At 31.5% G+C, this 22476-nt stretch overlaps 3 protein-coding genes and 2 pseudogenes across 3 annotated transcripts; 3 read left to right on the forward strand and 2 right to left on the reverse strand.

Annotated features, from left to right (window-relative positions):
• Positions 1-1427: 1427 nt before the first annotated feature.
• LOC120127359 (glutathione S-transferase PARB-like) lies at positions 1428-19207 on the forward strand. The gene is made up of 5 exons (XM_039145269.1): positions 1428-1654; positions 1731-1779; positions 1866-2316; positions 14143-14147; positions 19193-19207. The coding sequence occupies exons 1-3, from the start codon at positions 1505-1507 to the stop codon at positions 2312-2314; spliced, it is 648 nt and encodes a 215-aa protein (XP_039001200.1). The 5' UTR covers positions 1428-1504; the 3' UTR covers positions 2315-2316; positions 14143-14147; positions 19193-19207.
• LOC120127295 lies at positions 8226-9468 on the forward strand (annotated as a pseudogene).
• Positions 10229-15782, forward strand: LOC120127297 (desiccation-related protein PCC13-62-like). The gene is made up of 4 exons (XM_039145232.1): positions 10229-10284; positions 15094-15181; positions 15223-15318; positions 15390-15782. Exons 1-4 carry the CDS (start codon positions 10229-10231, stop codon positions 15780-15782), a joined length of 633 nt encoding a protein of 210 aa, XP_039001163.1.
• LOC120127361 (heat shock factor-binding protein-like) lies at positions 16677-18492 on the reverse strand. The gene is made up of 5 exons (XM_039145272.1): positions 18349-18492; positions 17700-17753; positions 17472-17495; positions 17363-17405; positions 16677-17003 (listed from the first exon to the last, which is right to left on the reverse strand). The coding sequence occupies exons 1-5, from the start codon at positions 18349-18351 to the stop codon at positions 16858-16860; spliced, it is 270 nt and encodes an 89-aa protein (XP_039001203.1). The 5' UTR covers positions 18352-18492; the 3' UTR covers positions 16677-16857.
• LOC120127298 lies at positions 18926-21766 on the reverse strand (annotated as a pseudogene).
• Between the last annotated feature and the right edge of the window lie 710 nt (positions 21767-22476).

The raw sequence follows: 22476 nt of genomic DNA on the forward strand, positions 1-22476 counted from the left end.
CAAGGTATGATTTGTTATATCTAATTAAGCATGACCATCTGTCCTTCCTTTCTTTTTCTTTTCACCTTCCTCATATAATATATATTAAAATAATAATGATCACTTGTCGAATAAAAAACCTTAAAGAACATTGTCGGTCCATTAAATAAATTTGAAATTTTGAAAAACAAAAGCCAATGCATTCACGTTAAGTTATTTAATTATTATAATTAAATTTTAATTCGATTAGTATTATATAATATTATTATATAATTTAAAAATTTAAATTCAAATTACCAAAAATATTTCTAAATCCCTATTCTTGTCGAGGAATAATCCAAGTTGTCAATAGTTTTTTTTTAATGCAATTGGTTTGCTAAAGCTGTCTCTATACCTAACTTCCTAGCATTCAATTATTAAGCATAAGTTTGAGTTTATATATTAATGTCACATCAGTGCCATCCTCTTTAAAGATTTTGAGTTCGAATAATTATATTTACAAGATGTGTGTATTATTAATAGTTAAGAAAGGTTTTGAACATATGTTACCCTTGTGATCACCTCATACAATTAGAAAAATATTTATGTCACATATGATATTTGTATTTTGATCGAATATTTAACTTGATATTTATATTCTTGAAATGTTTAATATAAGATTATCAGTTTGATAAATTATTCAACTACAAAGAATTAATCGTATTAAATGTTTTGTCAAATAATAGGTATTACATTTGATATTATATTAGAGTATATTTCCTATATAGATAAAATAATCGGTTGGATATCAACTTAATCGAAAAGATATTAAAATGTTTTATTTTAAAAATAACAATATTTGTATCAAGGGTAAATTATGCATTTAGTACCTAAACTATTAATTTTAATCAGTTTTAGTACTTAAACTTTTATTTTTTTAAATCATAACTAAAGTTTAGTTTTTGTTTCATTTTAGTATCTCACCATTAAGTTTTGAAAAAAAAAATAAAAGTTTAGGTGCAAAAACACGTTTAGTACCTAAATTATACTTAAGTTTTTAAAAAATTTAAAAATTTAGGTAATAAAACTGATAAAATTTGATAGTTTAGGTACTGATCATGTTAAATATTTAATGAAGGGGTATTAAAATGAAACAAAAAGTATGTTTTAGGTATGAATTTGAAAAAATTGAAAGTTTAGTACTAAAATAGATCAAAACTGATAGTTTAAGTATTAAATACATAATTTACCATAGTATTAATAATACGAATATTTTTATCTTTTTAAATTCTAATATAATATTTTAAAGAAATATCTAAAGAATCAACGTGGGGTCAACTGAATTATATAAAACTCTCCAACAACTCTATGAATCCAATATTTTTATTTTTATATTGAAGCATTCTAGAATGACGGGAGTAGGTCTCTTCCTCCTTCCATGTTCCATATATTATATGCATACAACAGCTTCTTTATCATATTCCACAAACAAAAATTTATCGCCTTGAAAACTTGAACAAGTTACTGTCTTCGTCATCGAGAAAGTATGGCAGCTATCAAAGTCCATGGAAGCCCCATGTCAACAGCTACTCGGAGGGTTCTTGCATGCCTTTACGAGAAAGAACTTGATTTTCAGTTTGTTCCTATAAACATGGCCGCCGGTGAACACAAATCCGAGAACTTTCTTGCCCTCAACGTAAGCATTTTGTTAACAAAAATCTATATAATTCCATGTTTCCCAGAAAAATAACTTTTCTCATCATGTTTTATAGCCGTTTGGTCAACTTCCAGCTTTTGAAGATGGGGACTTGAAGCTCTTCGGTACAGTTTCATGACCCAAACCCTTGATTTGTGATCGGTTCATCACTGTATGTCATGTTTAGCTAAGACCCTATTTTGAAACGCAGAATCAAGAGCGGTGACCCACTATCTCGCCCATGAATACGCCGACAAAGGGACCCAACTGTTGATCGCCGGCTCCAACAAGGAGGCGGCCATCTTAGATTTGTGGACGGAAGTGGAAGGCCAGCGGTTCAACGCTCCATCTTCAGCGATAGGCTGGGAACTGTTTTACAAGCCATTCTTCGGCATGGCGACCGACGCTGCAGTTGTGGAAGAAAACGAAGGTCTTCTCGGGAAAGTTCTTGACGTGTACGAGACTCGGTTGACTCAGTCAAAGTACCTGGCATCCGATAACTTCACCTTGGCCGATCTGTATCATCTCCCCAACATTGAATGCTTGTTGGCGACACCGGCCAAGAAGCTGTTTGAATCGCGCCCGCATGTTAGCGCTTGGGTGAAGGAGATCACTGCTAGGCCGGCGTGGTCCAAGGTCCTGGCTATGCCGAAACACTGAAAACACTCTTAGGTGCTGTTGAGTATTATGTTTTTAATGAATAATGACGGGGTTTAAGTGTTTGTGTCAATGGCTTTTGAGTGTCGTCTTGTTCAATCTTCGGTGTGGAGATTGCTAACGTTCGTATTTGGATGCCAACAAAATAAAATTTTCAACCATTGAATATTATTTCTTGATTATTTGCTATATAATATTGTTGAGCGACTATAATTTGGTACGCAAGTCGTTCAACATTTAAGAATAAAAATATAAATAAGGTAGTCTACATTATCCATCACTAAATTTTGGGTGATGTATTATTTATATTATTACTTTTTTTGGATTTTTTTCTCGGTTTCTCAAATTTTGTCTTAATTAATTCGAATCAATTTGTGTCGTACACCTGACTTTATTGAGGGAGTCTACCAGAATGAATTTTTGTTTACACAATGCCTCGAAATCGAGACATACTTAAATTATATGAAGCTACTTACCATTTGAATCAATTCTTGTTGGTTATATTAGTGAACTTTTAGTTTCTTTAATTATAATACTGAACTTTGATTTTAACTTTAGTTATGTTATTGGGTCGTTAAAATCCAAATTATGTGATGACATGGACAAAATGATATCGTTGGCATGGCTATTGATGCCTAAAATGACATCGTTTTAGGCATTTAACTTTATAGATGTATTTATTTTTGTCACTAAACTTTTAAACATTTCATTTTTTTGCACTATACTTTTCCAGTTGTCGTCGGCAGCTAATCATTGTTCGTAACATATAGTCTTTCTTTGCAAGATCGGTACTAAAACATTTATATTCACTCAAAATCGATGAAAAAAATAAAAAAAAAACACTAAAAGTTTTAGAGGTTTGAGAACTTTCTTAGATTTGAGGGTTTTGGAGAAGTATTATTTTTGGTTTGTTTGAAAATTTGAACGGTGAGAAGCATTATTTCGAGAAGGCAAATAACAAATTTCAAAATTAGCCTCATCGAACAGTCATCGAAATCGATTTGAGTACTAACATGTTGAACATTAAAATGAATTTTCGTCGGTTTTGAGTGAGTTTCATGTAAAATCAATCCTAAGAGAAGAAAGAATAGTGAAATACAAATGTTTTAGTGTTGATCTTGTTACGAAATATAGCAGATGATGGGTGGTGATTAGCTACCAACTATAAACGAAAAAGTATAGTGCGAAAAAAGTAATTGTTTAATAGTTTAGTTGCAAAATTGATAAACAAAAAAAGTTCAATGCCTAAAACGACGTCATTTTGAACATCGATAGTCATTTCTAAAATTACGTTTTGTCTATGTCATCACTATGACAAAAAGATTTGTCCACATCATCATGCCGCTAAAATTAAAGGCCCAATGACATAATTGAAACTAAAACCAAAATTCAATGTTATAATTGAAATATTTGAAAGTTAAGTGATAAATGACATAACACCTAAAGTTTGGCCTTATAAATAAGTAAAAGTCAAAGAGTTGTTGAGCTGATAACACATTTTTATTTTTGAGTTTTCAGTAGATATAAATTTTAATATGATTTTAAAGTATAATTTAATATTTAATTGTTTTTGAATCGATAAAGATGTATTAATGACAAATAGAATGTTAATTTTTGCAAAAGAGTACGTAAGGGAAACTTAAAAAAACAATGTGGCTCTCGTTATCTTTTCACCCAATGTAACCCTCAAATTTAGAAAACAAACCTAATATAGCCCTTTGACCAACAATTTTTGTCGTTGCCCTTTAGGATGTTGATGTGGCACTTTACGATACTAATGTGATAGTCCACAATGGATAGTGATGTGGCAGATGAGCTAAATTGATTTTTTTTTGTCAAGTTAAAGGTCAAATTGAGTTTTTTTAAAGTTTAATGACTTATTTGATTTTTCAGGAAAAACTTATTTTAAATTTAAACTATACAAATATAAAAATTTGATTCTTTTGAAAAGTTTGATAATTTAGATTATGGGTGATCTGTTAAAACTCAAGGTACAAAGGATATAAAATATTTAAAGATTGTGATGAAAGAAATAAAAGAATTTATATAAATCGAAACAATTAAACACATAAGGTTAAATTCAATTTATTTCTTCAAATCATTTTATTTAATTATCGATTGAATATTAATTTACTTGACATTATTATTATAATTAAAAAATAAGTATTTATATGTATTTAAAGTTATTATTTTTAACTTAAAGGTTGAGATTTAAAAATAATTTATGTAACATCCCAAATCAGGGTCAGTGACTAAATTATAAATTTTGAAAGTTTTCTGCTCAATTTAGAAATAAATTAAAAGTCTCAGGAGTTAAGTAGAGAATTTTAATATTGGATTAAATAGCAAAGATGGATGAACTAAAGGGGTAAAATGGTCTTTTCATGGGAAAGATTTTTATATTCCCTTTTTGAGTATTAAACGTGAGAATATGAGAGTTCTAGATTTCTCTTCTTCATCTCTTTTTTTCCACCGTGAAGCCATAAGCAAAGGTAAGATCTCTTGTTAGTTGATATTTAGCTGAATTTATGATTTGGTTATGATTATTGGATGATAATTAAGCTTTAGGAAAGCTTAAATCATCTTAAAAACAAAGGATGGTGGAATTAGGAGATATTAAAGATTAAGAGTTTTTGAATGAAATTTTGGAATAGAGTTCATTACTCAAATTGGAAGTTGAATTTGACTTGTCATCTATGAGAATAAAAAGTTAGAAGTGTTAGAATTAAGTTTGGGTAACATGGAAAAATTGGTATGATTCTTGAATGATATGTGGAGGAGTGGATTTTTGAGTTAAAGAGATATTGAATGAAAATTATTAGTTTAAGTATATATTGAGTTAAGAATATTAAAGGAAGTGAAATAGGAAAGTGATTTTCGAGCTCAAAATGTGATTTCTGGGCTAGGGGAATCGGTACCCATTCAAGGGGAACCGATACCCCCTCAAACGAACCAGAATTTACAGAATGTCATGGGGAAACCGATACCCCCACAAGAGGGAACCGATTCCCCCTAAAAGAAAGTTGTGAATATTGGTTTAATACGTTCGTGTAAGTTGCTAGTATCCAATTACAAGGTGTAGGTATCTAATAATTGACTTAAAATGTACATTTATGTAGATTCTAAGCGTAAAACAATTTCGGAATATTTGGCAAGTAAGATCGATCAAGGAAAAGATAAAGATCGGTATGACAAGTGAGGCCAGGTGAGTGCATATTATTATAATATACGTATTGAATATGGAAATTGGACTTGCGATAAGTCTGTTTCCAATATGATTGTAGGAGTAGAAGTATGATTATGTTTGATATTGTGAATATGTTTTTTGTTCGTATTATATGTTATGTGGTATGAATTTATATGATATGAGTTATATGACAATTACTTATGTATTATAGGAAAATTGTTATATGAACATGTGATATAAGTTATAGGATCACAAATTATGTAAGGTAACCACGACTTATGTGTTAACAAGAAAGTGACATAAAATATAGAACAAGATATAAATTACCTGATTTAGATATAAGGGAATTGGTGGAATCAACTTAAGGGATTAAATAAATGTGAGATAAGTTCAATAACATTGACCTATAGAACAATATGAGATTAATAGATATATATTAGGAGATATTGATAGAACTGGTTATAGGGATATGTAAGACCAATTATATGGTAAAGATCTATGAAGCTATAGGAAGATGTTATAGGAGTTTTTGATGATAATTTATTAGAAGACTTGCATATGCGATAAGTATGTGAAACTGAATTAGGTAAACATGTGTAAGGTTATATAAATAATAAATATAAATGAGACAAGTAAGTAATGATATGATCAATTATGGGAAATTGTGCATTAGAGTTATAAGATTTATGGAGAATGGAGGAAAACTAGATAAGACTGAACTATAAAAGGAACTGAGAATAATATATCACTTAGGAGATTTGGATATAAAGTGATGATATGCACATAGAATATAAAATGCATGTTTATAAATATGACCATGAATGATGTAAATAGGAATAATTTAAGTACTATATAACTATGAGTATTTGAGTATGTATCTAGGTGATGTGATGTATGAGGTCGTACAAAATATTATAAGACTCCGTGATTATATGAGAAACCAAATAGGTACATGTGAATTATATGGAAATGAACTACGTGAATGGGTGTGATCTTATGAAAATTTATGATGAGCCATGTGAATGAACTATAAGATTATATGTATATGTAATTATGAAAAGTCATAATAATAGAATGTAAGCAAGGTGTCAATAAATGTAAAATGACACGAAAAGTTATATAAGCTACGTGATATGTGAAAGTGAACTATGTGTTATGTGAAGTATAAAAGAAAATGCCCATGTTATGTGTCTTGAGAGCTAGGGGTATAGTTGGCATGCAAAGAGTCGAGGGTCTACGTGGTCCTTCGGGATATATATATATTCTTTGGAATATGTGTGAAGTCTTGTGAGACACATACTTGATCCCTAGTATATGTATATGATTCTTAAGGAATGATATGTGGTCCTTATGGACATTATTATATGGCACTACGGTGTAATTCTACGCGGCACTCCGGTGCAATTCTACGTGGCACTTCGGTGCAATTTTACGAGCTGTGGTGACAACATTAGTGCACAACCTCTATAGAATCACATATCTATGGTTCTCACATGTGTACATGGGCTAATAAAGGAAATAATATAAAAGAACCTTGCATGATAGTATGTGATTGGTTTGTCATATTTATGGTGTGAAGTGATATATGTGATATGATGATGTGTAAATACCTTACATATGATTTACATATTTTGTGCTATGAAACCTGTTATAAGAATATGTGAATGATGTGTGTGTACAAGTAGATAGTGGTTGCATGACAGAATGTATGATTTTGTATCATATAATAAGTATAGATTATGAATGCATTAGTAGTGGTTATATGTTTTTATGCCTCACTAAGTCATCGACTTAGCGTGTGAGTGTTTCACACGTAGGTTCCGGAAAGCTAAAAGAAAAGTGAAGAGGAGCAAGACCGGTCAGTTACTTCTTACCAAAGATCAGATCAGAAAAGATGTCTTGAATTAGATGTATTTTGTATATTGAATATAGTTGGCATGCACTAATTGATTTAGTTAAACAAACCGCTGTGACTTTAATGAAAGTTTTAAATTTTCTCGAGTTTTTGTCATGAGTCAAAGTTCGAAAAGTCAATGTGACACCTCAGACTCGTATCCGGGTCGGGTATAGGTTGGGGGTGTTACAATTTAAGTATCGTAATTTTAAAAAAAGAATATTTCCAAACAAGTATATTTAATCGGGTGGTCAAGTTATTCATTTTTTCTTCATGTTTCCTTAGTAATTTAATTTTTTAAATATATATTTAATTTTTTAGTAATTTAATTTTTAATTTTAGTATTTTTATATTTTTCTATATTTGTATAATTTAAATTTAAAATAATTTTTTTAAAATCAAATAAGCCCTTGAACTTAAAAAAACTCAATTTGACTCTCAAATTGGACAAAAAAATCAATTTAGTCCATCTGACACGTCACCAGTCATTATGGACTACTACATCAGCACCGTGAAATCATGTTAGCATTGTAACGCTCAACGACAGAAACCATTAGTCAAAGGGATACATTGTGTTTGTTTTCTAAGTTTGCATTGAGTTTGTTTTCTAAGTTTGAGGCCACATTTGATTTAAAAAAAAATAACGATGGACACATTGGTTTTTTTTTAAATACGATGGTCTCACTTACCCCTTCACCTTTTTTTAAATATTCTGAATTTAAGTAGTTCATTTATTATTAATATATTAAGAAAATATAGAATAAATACTACATTATAATCACCTTATTTTATAAAAAAAATATTTAATTTTTGTTTTTTTTAACAATATAAGTAAGGTAAGCAGTGAAGGAAACAGGGGATTGGTCAAAGTGAGTGATCTGAAGCAGAGAGTGAAAATGAGGATGGTTGGGCTAACCGGAGGGATTGCATCGGGGAAGAGTACAGTCTCTTCCATGTTCAAGCACAACAATATTCCCATTGTCGATGCTGACGTCATTGCTCGTGTAATCTCTCCTCTTTCTTCTATATCATTTTCCTTTATTCGTTTTTGCAAATCACCTATTCGATCAAATTACAATTAGAAAAAAAATGAGAAAGATGGAAAAAAAACCTGGTGCTACTAGTTTCTGTTTTTGTTTGCAGGATGCTTTGAAAAAGGGTTCCGGCGGGTACAAAAAGGTGGTGGGGGCATTTGGGCCGGACATTTTACAAGATGATGGCCATGTTGATCGTTTGAAGTTGGGCCGAATCGTCTTCTCTGATGCCTCCAAACGTCAACTCCTTAATCAGTAGATTCTCTATAGTTTCCTCTTCTATTGTACTTATTCCGGTTGCCTACTAGTCCTAGAGGCCAGAATTTTAGCTTCACAAACGCTGATAAAAAATAGCATTTTTAGTGTTACATTTGTTCTTCTTTAAGTTGGTTTTATAACATGAATTTCTCAAGTATGTCTCTTATGGTGCTGATGTCATAGCAAATTCTATTACTTTGATGATGTTTCATTTCTCTAGGCCAAATGCCAGGAATGTTAGTGTCCTTTATCCCTAGAGGTATTCTGGACGAGGCTTATTATGTATCATCGTCGTTTACCTTGTCTTGGAATTGTTGATTGTATTGATTCTGAATTTGGTTTATTTCTTCTCGTAAGTTATTTGCTCCTTATATATCTTCTGGCATCATTTTAGAAATTTTGAAGCTTTGGATAAAAGGTCATAAGGTGATCGTTCTTGACATACCATTGTTGTTTGAAGCCAAGTTGGATAAGTGGACAAAACCCATTGTTGTTGTATGGGTTGATCCTGAAACACAGCTTCGACGACTTATGGAAAGAGATAATTTGACAGAGGAGGATGCCAGAAATAGGAAAAGTGCTCAGATGTCTCTAGATTTGAAGAAGAGCCGAGCAGATATAGTGATAGATAACACTGCATCACTTGCAGGAAAAGTTCGGCGAGGTTCTGTCTCAGGTCAAAAGGCCCTTGACATGGACTGAATTCTGGCTTTCCAGGGATGGAGCTTTGTCAGCTCTTCTTGGTGTGATTATAGGTGTTCTCGTGATCAAGAAACTCTTTTAGTATTTATAGGTAACTCAAATACAATCACCATCTTCTTGTGGTTTAAAAAAACTGGTTATAATTCTTCTTTTCTTGACAAGGAAGTGATGTTGTTGTAGTTTTAAATGACAGCAAATAGCTGAATTACTCTTATTGTTGCTAGTTTTATATATAAGATTTCTCTACTGCATCTTTTACTTACAGGTTATGCCAAACTATTTTAGAACTGAATTAATTGAGCCTGATTCATCTGTTATTACTCGAATAACATACTCGAGTTTAACTACGTTTTTTATTGCCTTGTTTTATGATTTGATTGATCTCACTTAGAATTATCATCCGGTGTAGTCCTTCTTGAGTTATTCTTCCCAGATTTTACATGCTTCACAATAACTTTTAAAAGTTTAGTGATAAAAAAATCATTTTAACGTTATATAGTGAACATTTTTTAATTTATCCTATTTCATATTAATAGTGCATATCGATGTGTAATATTAATAGTGTATTTCGGTGTGAAACATTCACTGTAGCATCATCCTTATTCACATATATCTATAAATGGACCAAGGGGATGATGGGGACTGTCTTCCCTTGAAATTATTTTATATTATTAATTAAAAGTAATAAAAATATTTTAAGACCCCAGCGGTAGCGGTGGGATCAATGGTAGTATATGTAAATAGTTGAATTTCCCTCCTATAAATCGACTTTATAACTCGTAATCTTGCTCATTTTTCATCTATAAAGACTTTCGACCCCTCTCCCCCATTCTCTCTCAGAGATGGCTGCTGATCAAGATGCCGCCGGAGGAGCACTGAAATATAAGGTCAGATATTGGTATTTCATCATTTGCTCATTTCTAGTGCACTTAATGGTAGTTTTCTAACTGAGCTGACTCATCCTTTACTGTTTTATACATGGGTTTTGAAAGTCCTCATTCATTGTGAAGGCTGCAAGAAGAAAGTCAAGAAAGTTCTTCAAGCCATCGATGGTACATGTGCATGTTACTGATTCATTACAAGTGGTGATTCTGTTTCAGTCTTCTTCTTTCTCACGTTTTTAATCTTGTTTTATTTACGTTGTCTGTGATATCTTTTCTGTAATATCTTTTCTTTTGGGGTTTCGTTATTAAGGTCTATAAGCCCTCTTTAAGGGGTATTGTAGGGTCTACCCTCCCCTCTTTTTCTTATTTATAAATGAAGAATTTTTTTTAATATTGGCCCTCCCTCTCTCTCTATCTCATTTTCCCAGATGTATGAAAGAAATAGTATTTTCTGTGTGTTCTTTTGGCTAAAACATTTTGGTATTGTACGAATGTCTTTTGCTTTCAACATTAAGGGTGGTTTAATTCACGGAATGTAAGATTATTAGTGGGAATAAAAGATTATCAGAGAATAGGATTACTGAGAATGTTGTATTTTGTATTTAGTTGGTTTGCAGGAAATAAGATTACCGTGTTTGGTTAAAAGGTTAAAAGAATAAAGATTATTGAAATGTATATTTGACCAAATTATCTTATTATATTTTGTAAATATTCAAGTTGAAAAATATTTATATATTTTCTTTAAAAATTTAAATTCATAAAATTTATAATTTTTTACAAAATTAAAATATACAAAAATTTAATAAAATGGTAAAATTTTATTTTAACTCTTGAACTTCATATAAAATTTTAATTATATATTTTCTGTAAATCTAAAATAGTTTAAGGATAAATTTGTAATTTAACATTTATAGAATTTTTATTATTCAATGAAGAAGAAATATATTTAAAAAAAAAATAAATTTAAAGGCATTTTAGTCCAAAACGTCGGTAATGTTACAATACCTAAGGGAATGAAGAGAATGACATTTCCGGTAATATACCTAAAAATCTACTGTTGGTAATAAAACATTACCGGGAATGACATTCCCGACCAAACCAAACGGAGAATGTGAGTTTCATTCTCGAAAAATCCCACGTTCCTCCATCCAATCAGCTTCTAAGAGATATTAGTGGGTTCCCGCATCCCCCAAAATAAATAATGTTTATTTTCAAATTCATCTATACGTTTTCCTTCATATCCATTGCAATACACAATTCTATCTCATTTGTTGACGACCATTTTAAAATAAAATTTATTAGAGGTAACATAATCATGTAATCTTTTATTTTGAAGAGACAAAATTAATTTTGTTATTGTCTCAGCTTAATTTTTTTTTTAGAATTTTTAGTATTTTTAAGGATTATCACCTCATATATCTCTTTATAGTTTTACCCTTGTCTAATGTAAAACAAACATCCATTGAATCGAATTCAGATCATAGTAACTATCACCTCCCCGTTATACGTCAACAATCCCTATGATTCTCAAGCTTCAAACTCCCTAATTATCTCATTTGTTTATGAATTTTGGCTTCCCTCGATCAATTTAAACAATTACTACATGAATTAATTACAAGACGATAACTTGTTTCCATTGCTTTTTCAAAATAAAGAAAGGAATAGTAACTAATCTACTATTCAAATATTGGGGCATATCGTGAAAGATGAATGATAACATGATGCTGATATTTTGGGACCCTCTTGCTAGACAATGATTTATAAAATCTATTTGTCTCTTCTCCGATTCATCATTTGAAGAAACACTTTGTTTGATTCTCTGTATTGACTGATCTAAAATATTCTCAAGAGTGAACACATGTATATATTAAGTATAGATAAGTCGTAGACATAAATAAAATTTTAAGCTAAACATAATCAATAAAATGAATAATTATCAAAAGAGAATTTAAATTTCAAAATGAACACTTATCTACTCTCACATCTTAATGAATCCTTGGTTGCCTATGCACCTAAGGTTCTAAAAATCGAAGTTCCTATCACGAGATAACCCCTAAAAAAGTTTGGAATTTTAATACCAGTAATTTAACAATTCATGAAGTTTGTTAATTAAACTGAGATTTAAGACATAGCAGATTGCATGTCAAGTTGAGACGAAACGGAAAGGTAGATGTCGTAAAATTTGGAGGATTAAGGGACATGTTGATTTGAAAGCCTTGAGTAGAAACCGAGCTGGGAAAATGCAGAACAGTTCATAATAACAACGAGGGAGCAAAGTGTATCTTAGTGAGAAATACACGCGCATCGTCTCCTTTGCTTTGTTTTTATTACCAAATTTCACCCTTTCATTTTAATTGAATTTGGCGTCCAAATAATAAATTTAATTTAATTAATTATAACTTCCCTTAGTATTATTTTTAAATATTTTTATATAAAATTTTTCTTTACTAATACTTATCTAAAAGAAAAATAATTATAAAGATTCTATAAAAAAAAATAACGAAATAAATTAACCGAAATTTAGTAAATCATTAAGAACACAGAAAAGCAGCTTCAACAACACCCAAATGCGGGATAAAAATTGAAGGACAATCACACGTCGTAAAAGAAAGAAAATGACAACCTGGCAAATATTACTCATTTCCTCTATGTTGCAATAGAAGTCTTTCACGTATAATTTAATAACAATCCCAGTTATAATTAGGGCAAAGCACACAAATAGTACCCGCCTATACGATACTACTTTGTCAAGTTCCTCGACTATGAAAGTCACAAAATCTACCCCCAATTATAGGGAGTTACTTCATTGGGTCTTTTGACTGTTAAATGTTACAAAATGGTATCCCGACTATTCATTATGTTCCAAACTCGTCATTTTTCGTTAAAATTTGACAACAATCTGCTGGACGTTAACTTGCTAACTGAGATATGATAAATTTGATCTCATAATCTCAAACGACTATCATATCTCAGTTAGTATGTTAATGTCCAGCTCAGACCACTCCTATTTTTTAACGAATATTGAATAGTTTGGAACTTTTAACAGTTAAGGAACTCGGCATAGCAACTCCATATAATTGGGGGGAGTATTTTGTGACTTTTAGTGAGAGACCAACAGATAATATTCTATAATTAAGGGGCTATGTACTTTACCCTTATACTTAATACAATTTATAATTAGATCAATCATTATATATAAATATATCGATAACTAAAAATATAAATTCGGACAAAGTTTACGCATAATAATTAGACTTGAATCGATCTAAATTAAAACGAATAACTCATATCAGACTTAATCGTAAGAATTTTTATATCACGTTTAAGACTCTAAATTGCTTAAACTTTCTTCCAAAACTCTTCAATCGAAAGATAATATATTTTTAAAAATTTAAATTTACATTTTCTAAATATTAAAAAAACTTATAATAATCTATACTTAAATTTATAATATTAAACGTTAACCTGAAATCTCAAACACTTGGGTTGTTTGTTTGCCTCTTAATGGAAGCATTCAGCGCTTTTGTTTCGCACCTCTAAATGATTCAGTGTTGACTGATTCAGCAAAACAGTGTTGAATGATTCAGCACAGAAGTACATTCTGGATGATTCAGAGCCAGTAAACAAACATGTCACATTCAGAGCTAATTCATACAGCCTCTGAAGTAAACAAACAGCTCCTTAGTAAATATAAAATTAAATGTTCATTCTTCTCAGTGCATCATAAAAAAATTTAAAAAAAGTTATATTACGTATAATTTTATGTTGAGAATATTCTTAAAATTTTTGTAGGGACGAATTTTAAAGATATGAAAATAGATTATTAATAAAAAAATATATAAAAAAATCTATAAAGTATGATAATTAATTTGAATTCGTCAGAGGGACACTTCCTCTACCCATCCCCTAAATCTTTTTTTATATAAATTTTAAATTTAATCATAATTATATCTAGAAAGGAGGGAAATTAAAGACTCTAGAGAAAGAAAAAAAGAAAAGTGTTCATCACACACATTTAACTTAAGGTTTGGTTACATTAATTTCGTGGACCTAATTCTCTTCAAGTAGTATGGAGCAATATGCTTTTAGTAACGTTGGGCATTTGAGGTTCTCCTTTTATATTTTGCATAATTAGGGAGACGACTTCCGTCGTTTCTTAAAAATTTTAAATTATCATATATTTTAGATATTTTTTTATCTACTTTTATCTTCTAAAATTTTATAAATGTGTCACTCCTTAAACTTTAAAAATTCATCACATTTAGGATGTGTTCGACCTTATTCATAACACTATCCATTTTAGTTGATAGAACCAAAGATAGAGTTAAGATAATATTTAGCAAGGATAATGATTAATTAATATTTAAATCTAAATTTTAAAAAATTATTTAACTTTTTAACTTAACAAAATCTAAATTTAAATATTATTAACTAATATTTAACTTAACAAAAATCTAAATACTATCTATCAAATGAAAAAAAAATAAGGGTTATAACCCCTCCCACCCTCTGTCTTGGATACGACTTTCAGAAACGCATGCAAATGATCTACTATAAAACTACAATTCATGTCGGTTAATTATGTGTTTAAAAATAAATGAGTTATTATTTTTAGGGTATTGGTGTGGTTTAGTAACATTTATAGTTTCTCAAAATGTATACATTTTATTAAATTGATATTAATTTAAAATAATTTAATAAATCTAATTATTTATTTTTAAATATTTTATCAATTAATCTTTGATTTGATAAATTTATTTGATCCGAGAAAATCGAAAAAAAAAATTATTGGTTGAAACTTAGTTTATTTTATTTTTTTGCAGGGCTATAGTAAACAGGACACTTCCAAATGCTCCACTAGAAAGGCCACAGATTAATCTGAGCGCAGCAGCTTTTGCCATGGCTTTGAATGTCTCTAACTTGACTCCTCCATTAAATATCTACTCTAACAGGCTCGGATTTATGCTCGCATCTCGCTGTCTCTTATTACTCAATATGAGGGTGCAAATGCAATTACCCCTCTGATTATCGGCACCAACGAGCGACAGGTAATTTCTCTGTCCGATCCCATCCTTTCCAACCCGATTCTCGAATAACCGCCTTCTTCTTCTTCGTTTAGCTGCTGGATGGAATAGCACGCTACAACGCCGCGGAATACGAAGCCATCAACGCCCTACTCTTCCAAAACGCCAGTAGAAGGGTACCACCTACTACATTAACAGTGGGGAATCTCACCAACATTACCGCCGAAGGGGTTAACCTACGTGGGAGGTGCGGTGCGAAAGATGAAGGTTTAATCGTCCCACTGCAACAAGGAGCCGAGAATCGAACTATCACTAACGTCGTGCAGGGGGATGTCAATTCCCTTTCATTTACTCGCACCGAAAGGGAGGTCCTAAGGATCTCTTTTGCAACTGGCAACGCCACCAGACCCGGTGCACTTTTACCGAATGGCGTCAATGGGACAGTTTTTCGGTTGATTCAAACACTGTTCCGAAGCGTTGTCCCATGAAAGCTAGCCTTCATCATATATAATCGTCTTAGTATACTAAAAGTAATCAAATGAATAAAGAATTATAGGGAAGTCGCTTTCTAGTTTGGAAATGAAGACTATACATGTTAGAACGAAACATATATATACATAGTTATATGTAAATGTTCGAACTTCGAACCATCATAATAGAGATTTGGAATTATGTGATTCGGCAATATTACATGTCAGTTTTAATCATTTTTTTAACTCTCCCACTTTCCAAGTTAATAATACATAAAAAAATAATTTGAAAACCTTTGCATACAATTTTACATCAAAAAGTTTTTTAAAATATAATTAAATTATTATTTTATTAAAGGAAATAAATAAGAGTGGTTTAGATCAGAATTAAATAGTAAAGATAGTCTATTCCGACTTATGTCCATTATAATATTATGCTACCTGGAGTAACAGATTTGGTGTGATAGTTTGGAGAGTCACCGAATTTTATTTTATTTTTTGGAGATTTAATCAAAATTTTGAGGGGTTAATGAGAATTTTTAAAAAAAAAAAAATTGAGTGCCTAGTTAAAATTCAAAAGTTTTGAGAAACTTAATAAATTTCTTTTAACAATTTTAAGGGGAATTGATTAAGAAAATTCCAAAGTTCTAAGATTTCGTTAATTTTATAATAAATTTGAAGAGGCCTAATTAAAATATTTTTGAAGGGTGTAATTCAAATGCCCCCATATATTTAGAATAACGCTCTCTGGCTCAATGGCTCCTTTAAAATTGTTCCAACCTTCAAGCTTTACATTTTAAGATTTTAACTCATTATTATTCTATTCTAATTTTGATCGAAAGATTGGATCCGATTTAGAATAAGGGTCATAATTTAAGGATAAAATTAAATTTTCAAAAGTTTGAAGATCAATTTAAAATGAGGATAAGGCAAGATAATTTGTGCTCAAAGTTCATAGAATAAAATACTTAATACAAGGGAAAAAGAAAAGGGAGATGGGAACTCCTAGTATTGTCCCTCTCTTGACAAAAGTAGTCTCAAACAAAACCATTACAATCACAATCAACTGCGAGTTATAGTCTTTGGCCAAGTTTTATGCTGAGCCTTCATCTTGTTTCGCTTCATCCGACTTTTGCTTTGATGGGTCTAACGGGGATAAGGAGCCCTCCACTCCCATCTCTGCTTTTAGGTCATTGATGCTTTGCTCCAACTCATTTATACGGTTTCCCATGTCATCGAGTGCTTAGAAGTTAAGTCAACAATAGTTGTCCCACACTCAACAGTAATAAATAGCAACTCTTTTCATTTAAAGTAATGCTAAACAATGGAAACATAACAAAGTTTCAAACTTGTTCAGATCTGGCCAACATAACAATAATGAGACACAGGTTCACATCACTATCTAAGAAAGAATCTTTAGTCTAGGATTTCCACATAAGTTGGTGAATGTATAACTAAACTTAAGACTACTTTACACAATTCAACCTAGTTATGTAACAATCAAGTTAAAAGCTCAACAAGAAAAAAATAACTTTTTTATGTAAGAAACAACATTTTCAAAAAAGGTTGGTCTTATGGAAGAACATTTGAAAGGATATTCTTGGTGATAATGGAATCAGACATCGTTTGAAACCTTGATTGCTGCAAACAAAATCTTTGTCAATACAAAAATAAAATCCAATAAAAGAGGGTCCAATTATAACTCACCATTTGTTGAAGAAGATTTTGCACCTAAAGAAACCAAAGAAGTTGTTACCAAAGACGTACGAGAATGGCAATAAAAAAACCAAAGGAAAAGATTGATGATTACACCCATTAGATAGCATTATCTGACTAGGCAACAGTTCAACATTAATCAAATTAAGCAGTGGTTATGCTGTGCCAGCTACATTTCAAGCAGTTCTTTCATGTTATAAAGAAAGGTTAGGAACTCACAAAAACTGTCATATCAGCAGTGTTTTGCTTTGACTCGTCCGAATTATGTCCATCCTGCAAAAAGCATAACAGTCAGCTTGCATACCGCACATTATCAGGCACATGACTTGATAACAAAATTAATCCCTACTTCAGATTGCTTTAACGTCAAGACTATAGTTGATCAGATCCTCAACTTACTACTCTGAAACTGTACTCCTCTAAAGAACTTCACACAAATCTAATTTTCTTTAGGAACTTCTGCGGAAACTGCATAGGAATTATGAAAAATCTCAAGGAGAACAAGGAATCGTATGCCACTAATTAAGGTTTCGTCACAGAATACACTAAGAGTGATAATAGAGCCCATAAATCAAACCCGAATGCCAGCATTTAAAGCACAAACAATTTTAATCCAAAAAAATTACAAAATCAATAATGAAATGATAAAATCCCTAACTGTCAAAACACATACAGATAAACGACTTCAAGATAACGGATCTAAAACAAGTAGCTATTATTTCAATTTTTTTTATGAAAAAACGATATGATTTTAGATCATAGCATTCTGAGCAATTAAAAAGGATCCGAGAAAAGTGATATTGAGGAAGACTATCAGTTCGAACGATTATAAAATGGAGAAAGAGAAAGGAAATGAAATAACGTTAACCATTGTTTCGCAGTGGATCTTGGATGTGCTCCTCAGTTGCAAACCTGACCCGCAGCTTCAATTCAAAAATCTTGGGAGCGTTGAGCGAAATTAAAATCGATTGCTTCGCTGCTTAATTTATACGCGGATGGTTCGGTTCCTTTTTCATCCCGTCTATCACCTTTTATTTACCAATATGCCACTCCCTCTTTAAACTTTTTTAAATCATTATTTTTAGGGTAAATTACCTAACTGTCACTTGCCTTTCATATTCATACTTTTATCCTTACTAAATTCAAAAAGTTACATTTTGACTCATATTATCATTTTATTAAGATTTTTTGTTAAGTTATAACTTTCATATTAGTAAAAAGGATTAATTTTTAATGTAATCCTTAAATTTTAATAAATTACTAATTTGACATTTAAATTTTAGATAAATGTCAATTTAAAATAAACGACACGTCGGTGCTCAAAATTTTTAGTTAAATTTTTCATATTAAATAATATTTTGATGAAGAAAGTTCATACAAGCATTGCACTGCACACAAGTGAAAGTACACCATGATATTGACGAGCAAATGTCTGATTGGATAACACTTGGAAGATGAGAGTTCAAAATTTTCGCCGGATCCGCCAGACACTTCATTTTTCCTTTCGACTAACCGATTTCTGGCTTGCATAAGGATTTTCCGGCGTATAGTACCACAAACCCAACAGTATAAGTAAGTGAAGGCAAAGGAGTAGAAGAGATGAATATAAGTTTGATGGAAACACATTCCAGCACAGCTCCACTCCTAAGAAAATAAGCAGGCTGAACAAACAAAAGATTAACAAATTATTATACAGAACTAACAGCACCAAGTGTATTCGAAACCGTGTTGGGCTAAAGAAGTTACCGAAGCAACGTAGGGAAAGGTGTTGTCCACAATAGGTAAGGCAAACTATATAAATACCTGCACCTAGAGACCATAGTTAAGAACCGATGAGGGGGATCGGAAATGGTCTGATTCCGTCTCAGAGATTATATAGAGAAGGAATCAAATAGACACAAACTAGAAAAGTACTTATCGAGATAGTCCGTAATAATATGTATCATCGGAGGCGTAAGAGATATGAATATCAAAGGTAATTGTTCTAGCTGGACACTCACCACGAGTAGAACTGATAATGCAATGAACGGGCACATAAAATGCCAGTGAAGTTTCAAGCAAACATGGTTGTCAAGATATCTGGATTTGTCTTCACCAAATTTAGCATTCCGAAGAATAGGATCGACGGAATGACGGGATTCTCTAATAAAATTCATGTCTATTGAGGGTTGTTGGCCATGGAGAGCCGGATGTTGACAAACAACACCTAACCCTTGAATACAAAAAATTAAAAAGCCCTCCTTCATGCCTGCAAGTCATATGTACAAGAGCAATCAAAATTATTTATATAACTTACATGGATACAAATATTGCCTAAAAGGTTCAAATTAGAAATTTTATGATAAATAAAACCCGGCGACCACACATTCATCATTTACTACCAAGTGAATATGAACCATTTCACTTACTTGCACCATTTATAATGAGCAAATACTATAAGCAAAACGAGGTGTGCAATCAGTAAATAGACGACAAATTCCCTCGACACAAAAATGGGTTGAGGAATGAACTTGAAGTTGACAGACCTAACAAAAGAACAGAAGTCAGAGTTAGACCTCAACGACACCCATTGTTGTTGTGCAAGTCACAAAAAGCATTGTCCGGAGAACAATGAAGTATAGCGCTATTCACAAAAAATGGAACTAAACATGTTTAATAACTGGCAACTAATCGGAACAGTGAACATTTTTAATACTATAAAATTACCAGAAGTGGATGAAGACGTATCAAAGATTAAAGGCTCGTGATATATATTCAATTGGATATGAAACTAAAAATGGAAGCCCCAGCACAATCTGCAGAACCTTTTACTGAGTATGTAGAAAAGAATAAATATATTGGCAGGCAATGCCACCTGCAACAACATTACTTGCAGTAGTCCAGCTCACCTAACCACATTGAATATAAGTTACGATGCAAGGAGATTTATATTTATTCCCGTGTTGTCGTTAAAGAAAGGAAATTAGAAGTAGAAATCCCAAGTATCAGGAAATTTTTAATGCTAATAAAGAGTCGTCAAGGGCCTTTAGCATGAGTGTAAAAAGAGATGGAGCAAAGAGGAGAACATTCATCTTTATTGAAACCGCAGCAGTCAGCACTACAAATAAAAAAAGAGGGAAAGCAGGATCAACTTTTCTTTTCCCTTTTAAAAGGGAATTAAAAACTGTTTTGATAAAGTAAGCATACTACCTAAAAATAATCAACCCGAAATGCCACCATCCAAAAAGAATGGATTCAATGGCGGCATGGAGGAATGTCATTGCAAAACAGTCATTAAACAGACGAAGCACGAATATTGAGTGAACTCGCTTTAAAAGACAAAGCAAACTAAGAGCCCACCATGGAAGCTGAAAGAAGTTTTAAGAACAGTAAATGTCAATTAAAAAAAGCACTGATGCAAAATAGAGTAAGAAATGTTAACAATAAAGAAAGTTTTCCTTTTCCAGAGATTTGATAGTTTCGGAGTGAAGATACAAACGTTAGTTATGCTTAAATGTGAAAATGGAAACAAAAAATCATAATTGAAATCAAGTGATCTCAATTTTACAAGTTTCCAACATTGAGAACACTCAGTTAAAGATATATATTTCTCAGCTTTATGAATTTTACATAATAATAGTACCTGAACAGTAAGCAAAAGCAAATTTCATACCACATCAGTCTTAACATAGATTAATAAGACAATCCCCAGGTTTATGATGTATAAAATCCCAAACAAAATCTGCAATCAAAACCAAAACAAGAAGTAAGCATAACTGGTTTACATAAGCACAAATCATAGACAAGAAAATTCAATTTGCCTAACTAAAATGATCACCTGAGCTGGAAAAACCTGTCCTCCAGTAACATGCTGAATAGCAGAATAAACATAAAGGAAATCAGCAGGGTAGACGAGCGGCCCAGCGTCTGGCTGAGAGCTTCGTGATAGGTCTCTCAGCTTGGTTTGTTTGGGCCGACGGCAGAAACCGACTGTTTTTCTCTTTCTTAGGCTTACTTAGGATTGAGCTTGGCTTGGCTACAGCATCAAATTTTTTTTTGGTTAAGTTAAAATTGATTACATAGTAGTATTGTTCTAAGTACTCTCAACTATTTGATAATAAACGCTTAATCACCTTTACAGTTGCTAGTGCTCGAACTCGTGACAATAATTCCTTTAAACACTGAGATAAATTAGCTCATGCTTAAACTGACATCAGAACCCAAAAAACAGGAATCTTACTCATAAGTTGATGCTTTTCGTCTTCCTCCATGACCAAACCCCCTTCTTCAATTCGGGTGAAATGCATCACATATTATGACTCTAATGAGACAATAATAATTCTCTCGAATCGCATGACATCAATATAACCACATATTCCCTTCACACGTAACAATTAAAGACTTTACATGATGATCATCTTCATTTATACTTCACCAACATCATAATGTTATGTCGCACCTCACCTGGATAGTGTAAAATCCACAATAAGTTGATTGAACAAATGTTCTCTCCACGATAAATTTGATAGTATCGAACAGGATTTGATGCCCCCATTAGAGTAATCAAGTCTATTAGATTCATTGATCTATTAAATAGTTTCAATGATAATTTCTTTAATCTTATATGATCTTTAAGTTATGTGCTTATTTTGAAATATAAATTTTTTTTATGTTAATTATTTATTTTATTAATGGTATTCATCTCAAAATTTTATTTATATTCACTCATATAAAAATTTTATATTCTTAATATATAATAATCACCCTAAAATTTATTTTTAAATTCGTCGTGATCAGTAATTATTGTATGGATCTCACTTTCTTCATGGTTAGTCTAGCGGGGTGACTCAAATTTACAACCTCTATGCTCAAAATATTAGAATAACTAATTATATTGGACAAACCAATGTTCTCAATAATTAAGGCATTGTTGTTTTTTTAAAGTATTAATTCCGAGTACACTTGTTGTTATGTGAGCTATATAAGAATGTATGTGTTGTACTCAGTTTACATATCA

Source organism: Hibiscus syriacus, unplaced genomic scaffold (assembly GCF_006381635.1).
Source record: "Hibiscus syriacus cultivar Baekdansim isolate YM2019G1 unplaced genomic scaffold, ASM638163v2 tig00110467_pilon, whole genome shotgun sequence".
NCBI classification, from domain to species: Eukaryota; Viridiplantae; Streptophyta; class Magnoliopsida; order Malvales; family Malvaceae; genus Hibiscus; species Hibiscus syriacus.

What these genes read in the sequence shown, in the direction of transcription:
- LOC120127361 (XM_039145272.1), bottom strand. An exon ending in CTGCTGATATGACAGTTTTT is followed by an intron (nt 17,496 to 17,699) that starts GTGAGTTCCTAA and finishes TGGTTTCTTTAG; the next exon opens with GTGCAAAATCTTCTTCAACA. An exon ending in TGATTCCATTATCACCAAGA is followed by an intron (nt 17,004 to 17,362) that starts ATATCCTTTCAA and finishes ACTTCTAAGCAC; the next exon opens with TCGATGACATGGGAAACCGT.
- LOC120127359 (XM_039145269.1), top strand. Translation starts at nt 1,505, where the DNA reads ATGGCAGCTATCAAAGTCCATGGAAGCCCCATGTCAACAGCTACTCGG. An exon ending in AGAACTTTCTTGCCCTCAAC is followed by an intron (nt 1,655 to 1,730) that starts GTAAGCATTTTG and finishes CATGTTTTATAG; the next exon opens with CCGTTTGGTCAACTTCCAGC. An exon ending in TGGGGACTTGAAGCTCTTCG is followed by an intron (nt 1,780 to 1,865) that starts GTACAGTTTCAT and finishes TTTGAAACGCAG; the next exon opens with AATCAAGAGCGGTGACCCAC.
- LOC120127297 (XM_039145232.1), top strand. Translation starts at nt 10,229, where the DNA reads ATGGCTGCTGATCAAGATGCCGCCGGAGGAGCACTGAAATATAAGGTC. An exon ending in CTTTTGCCATGGCTTTGAAT is followed by an intron (nt 15,182 to 15,222) that starts GTCTCTAACTTG and finishes CTACTCTAACAG; the next exon opens with GCTCGGATTTATGCTCGCAT. An exon ending in TCGGCACCAACGAGCGACAG is followed by an intron (nt 15,319 to 15,389) that starts GTAATTTCTCTG and finishes TTCTTCGTTTAG; the next exon opens with CTGCTGGATGGAATAGCACG.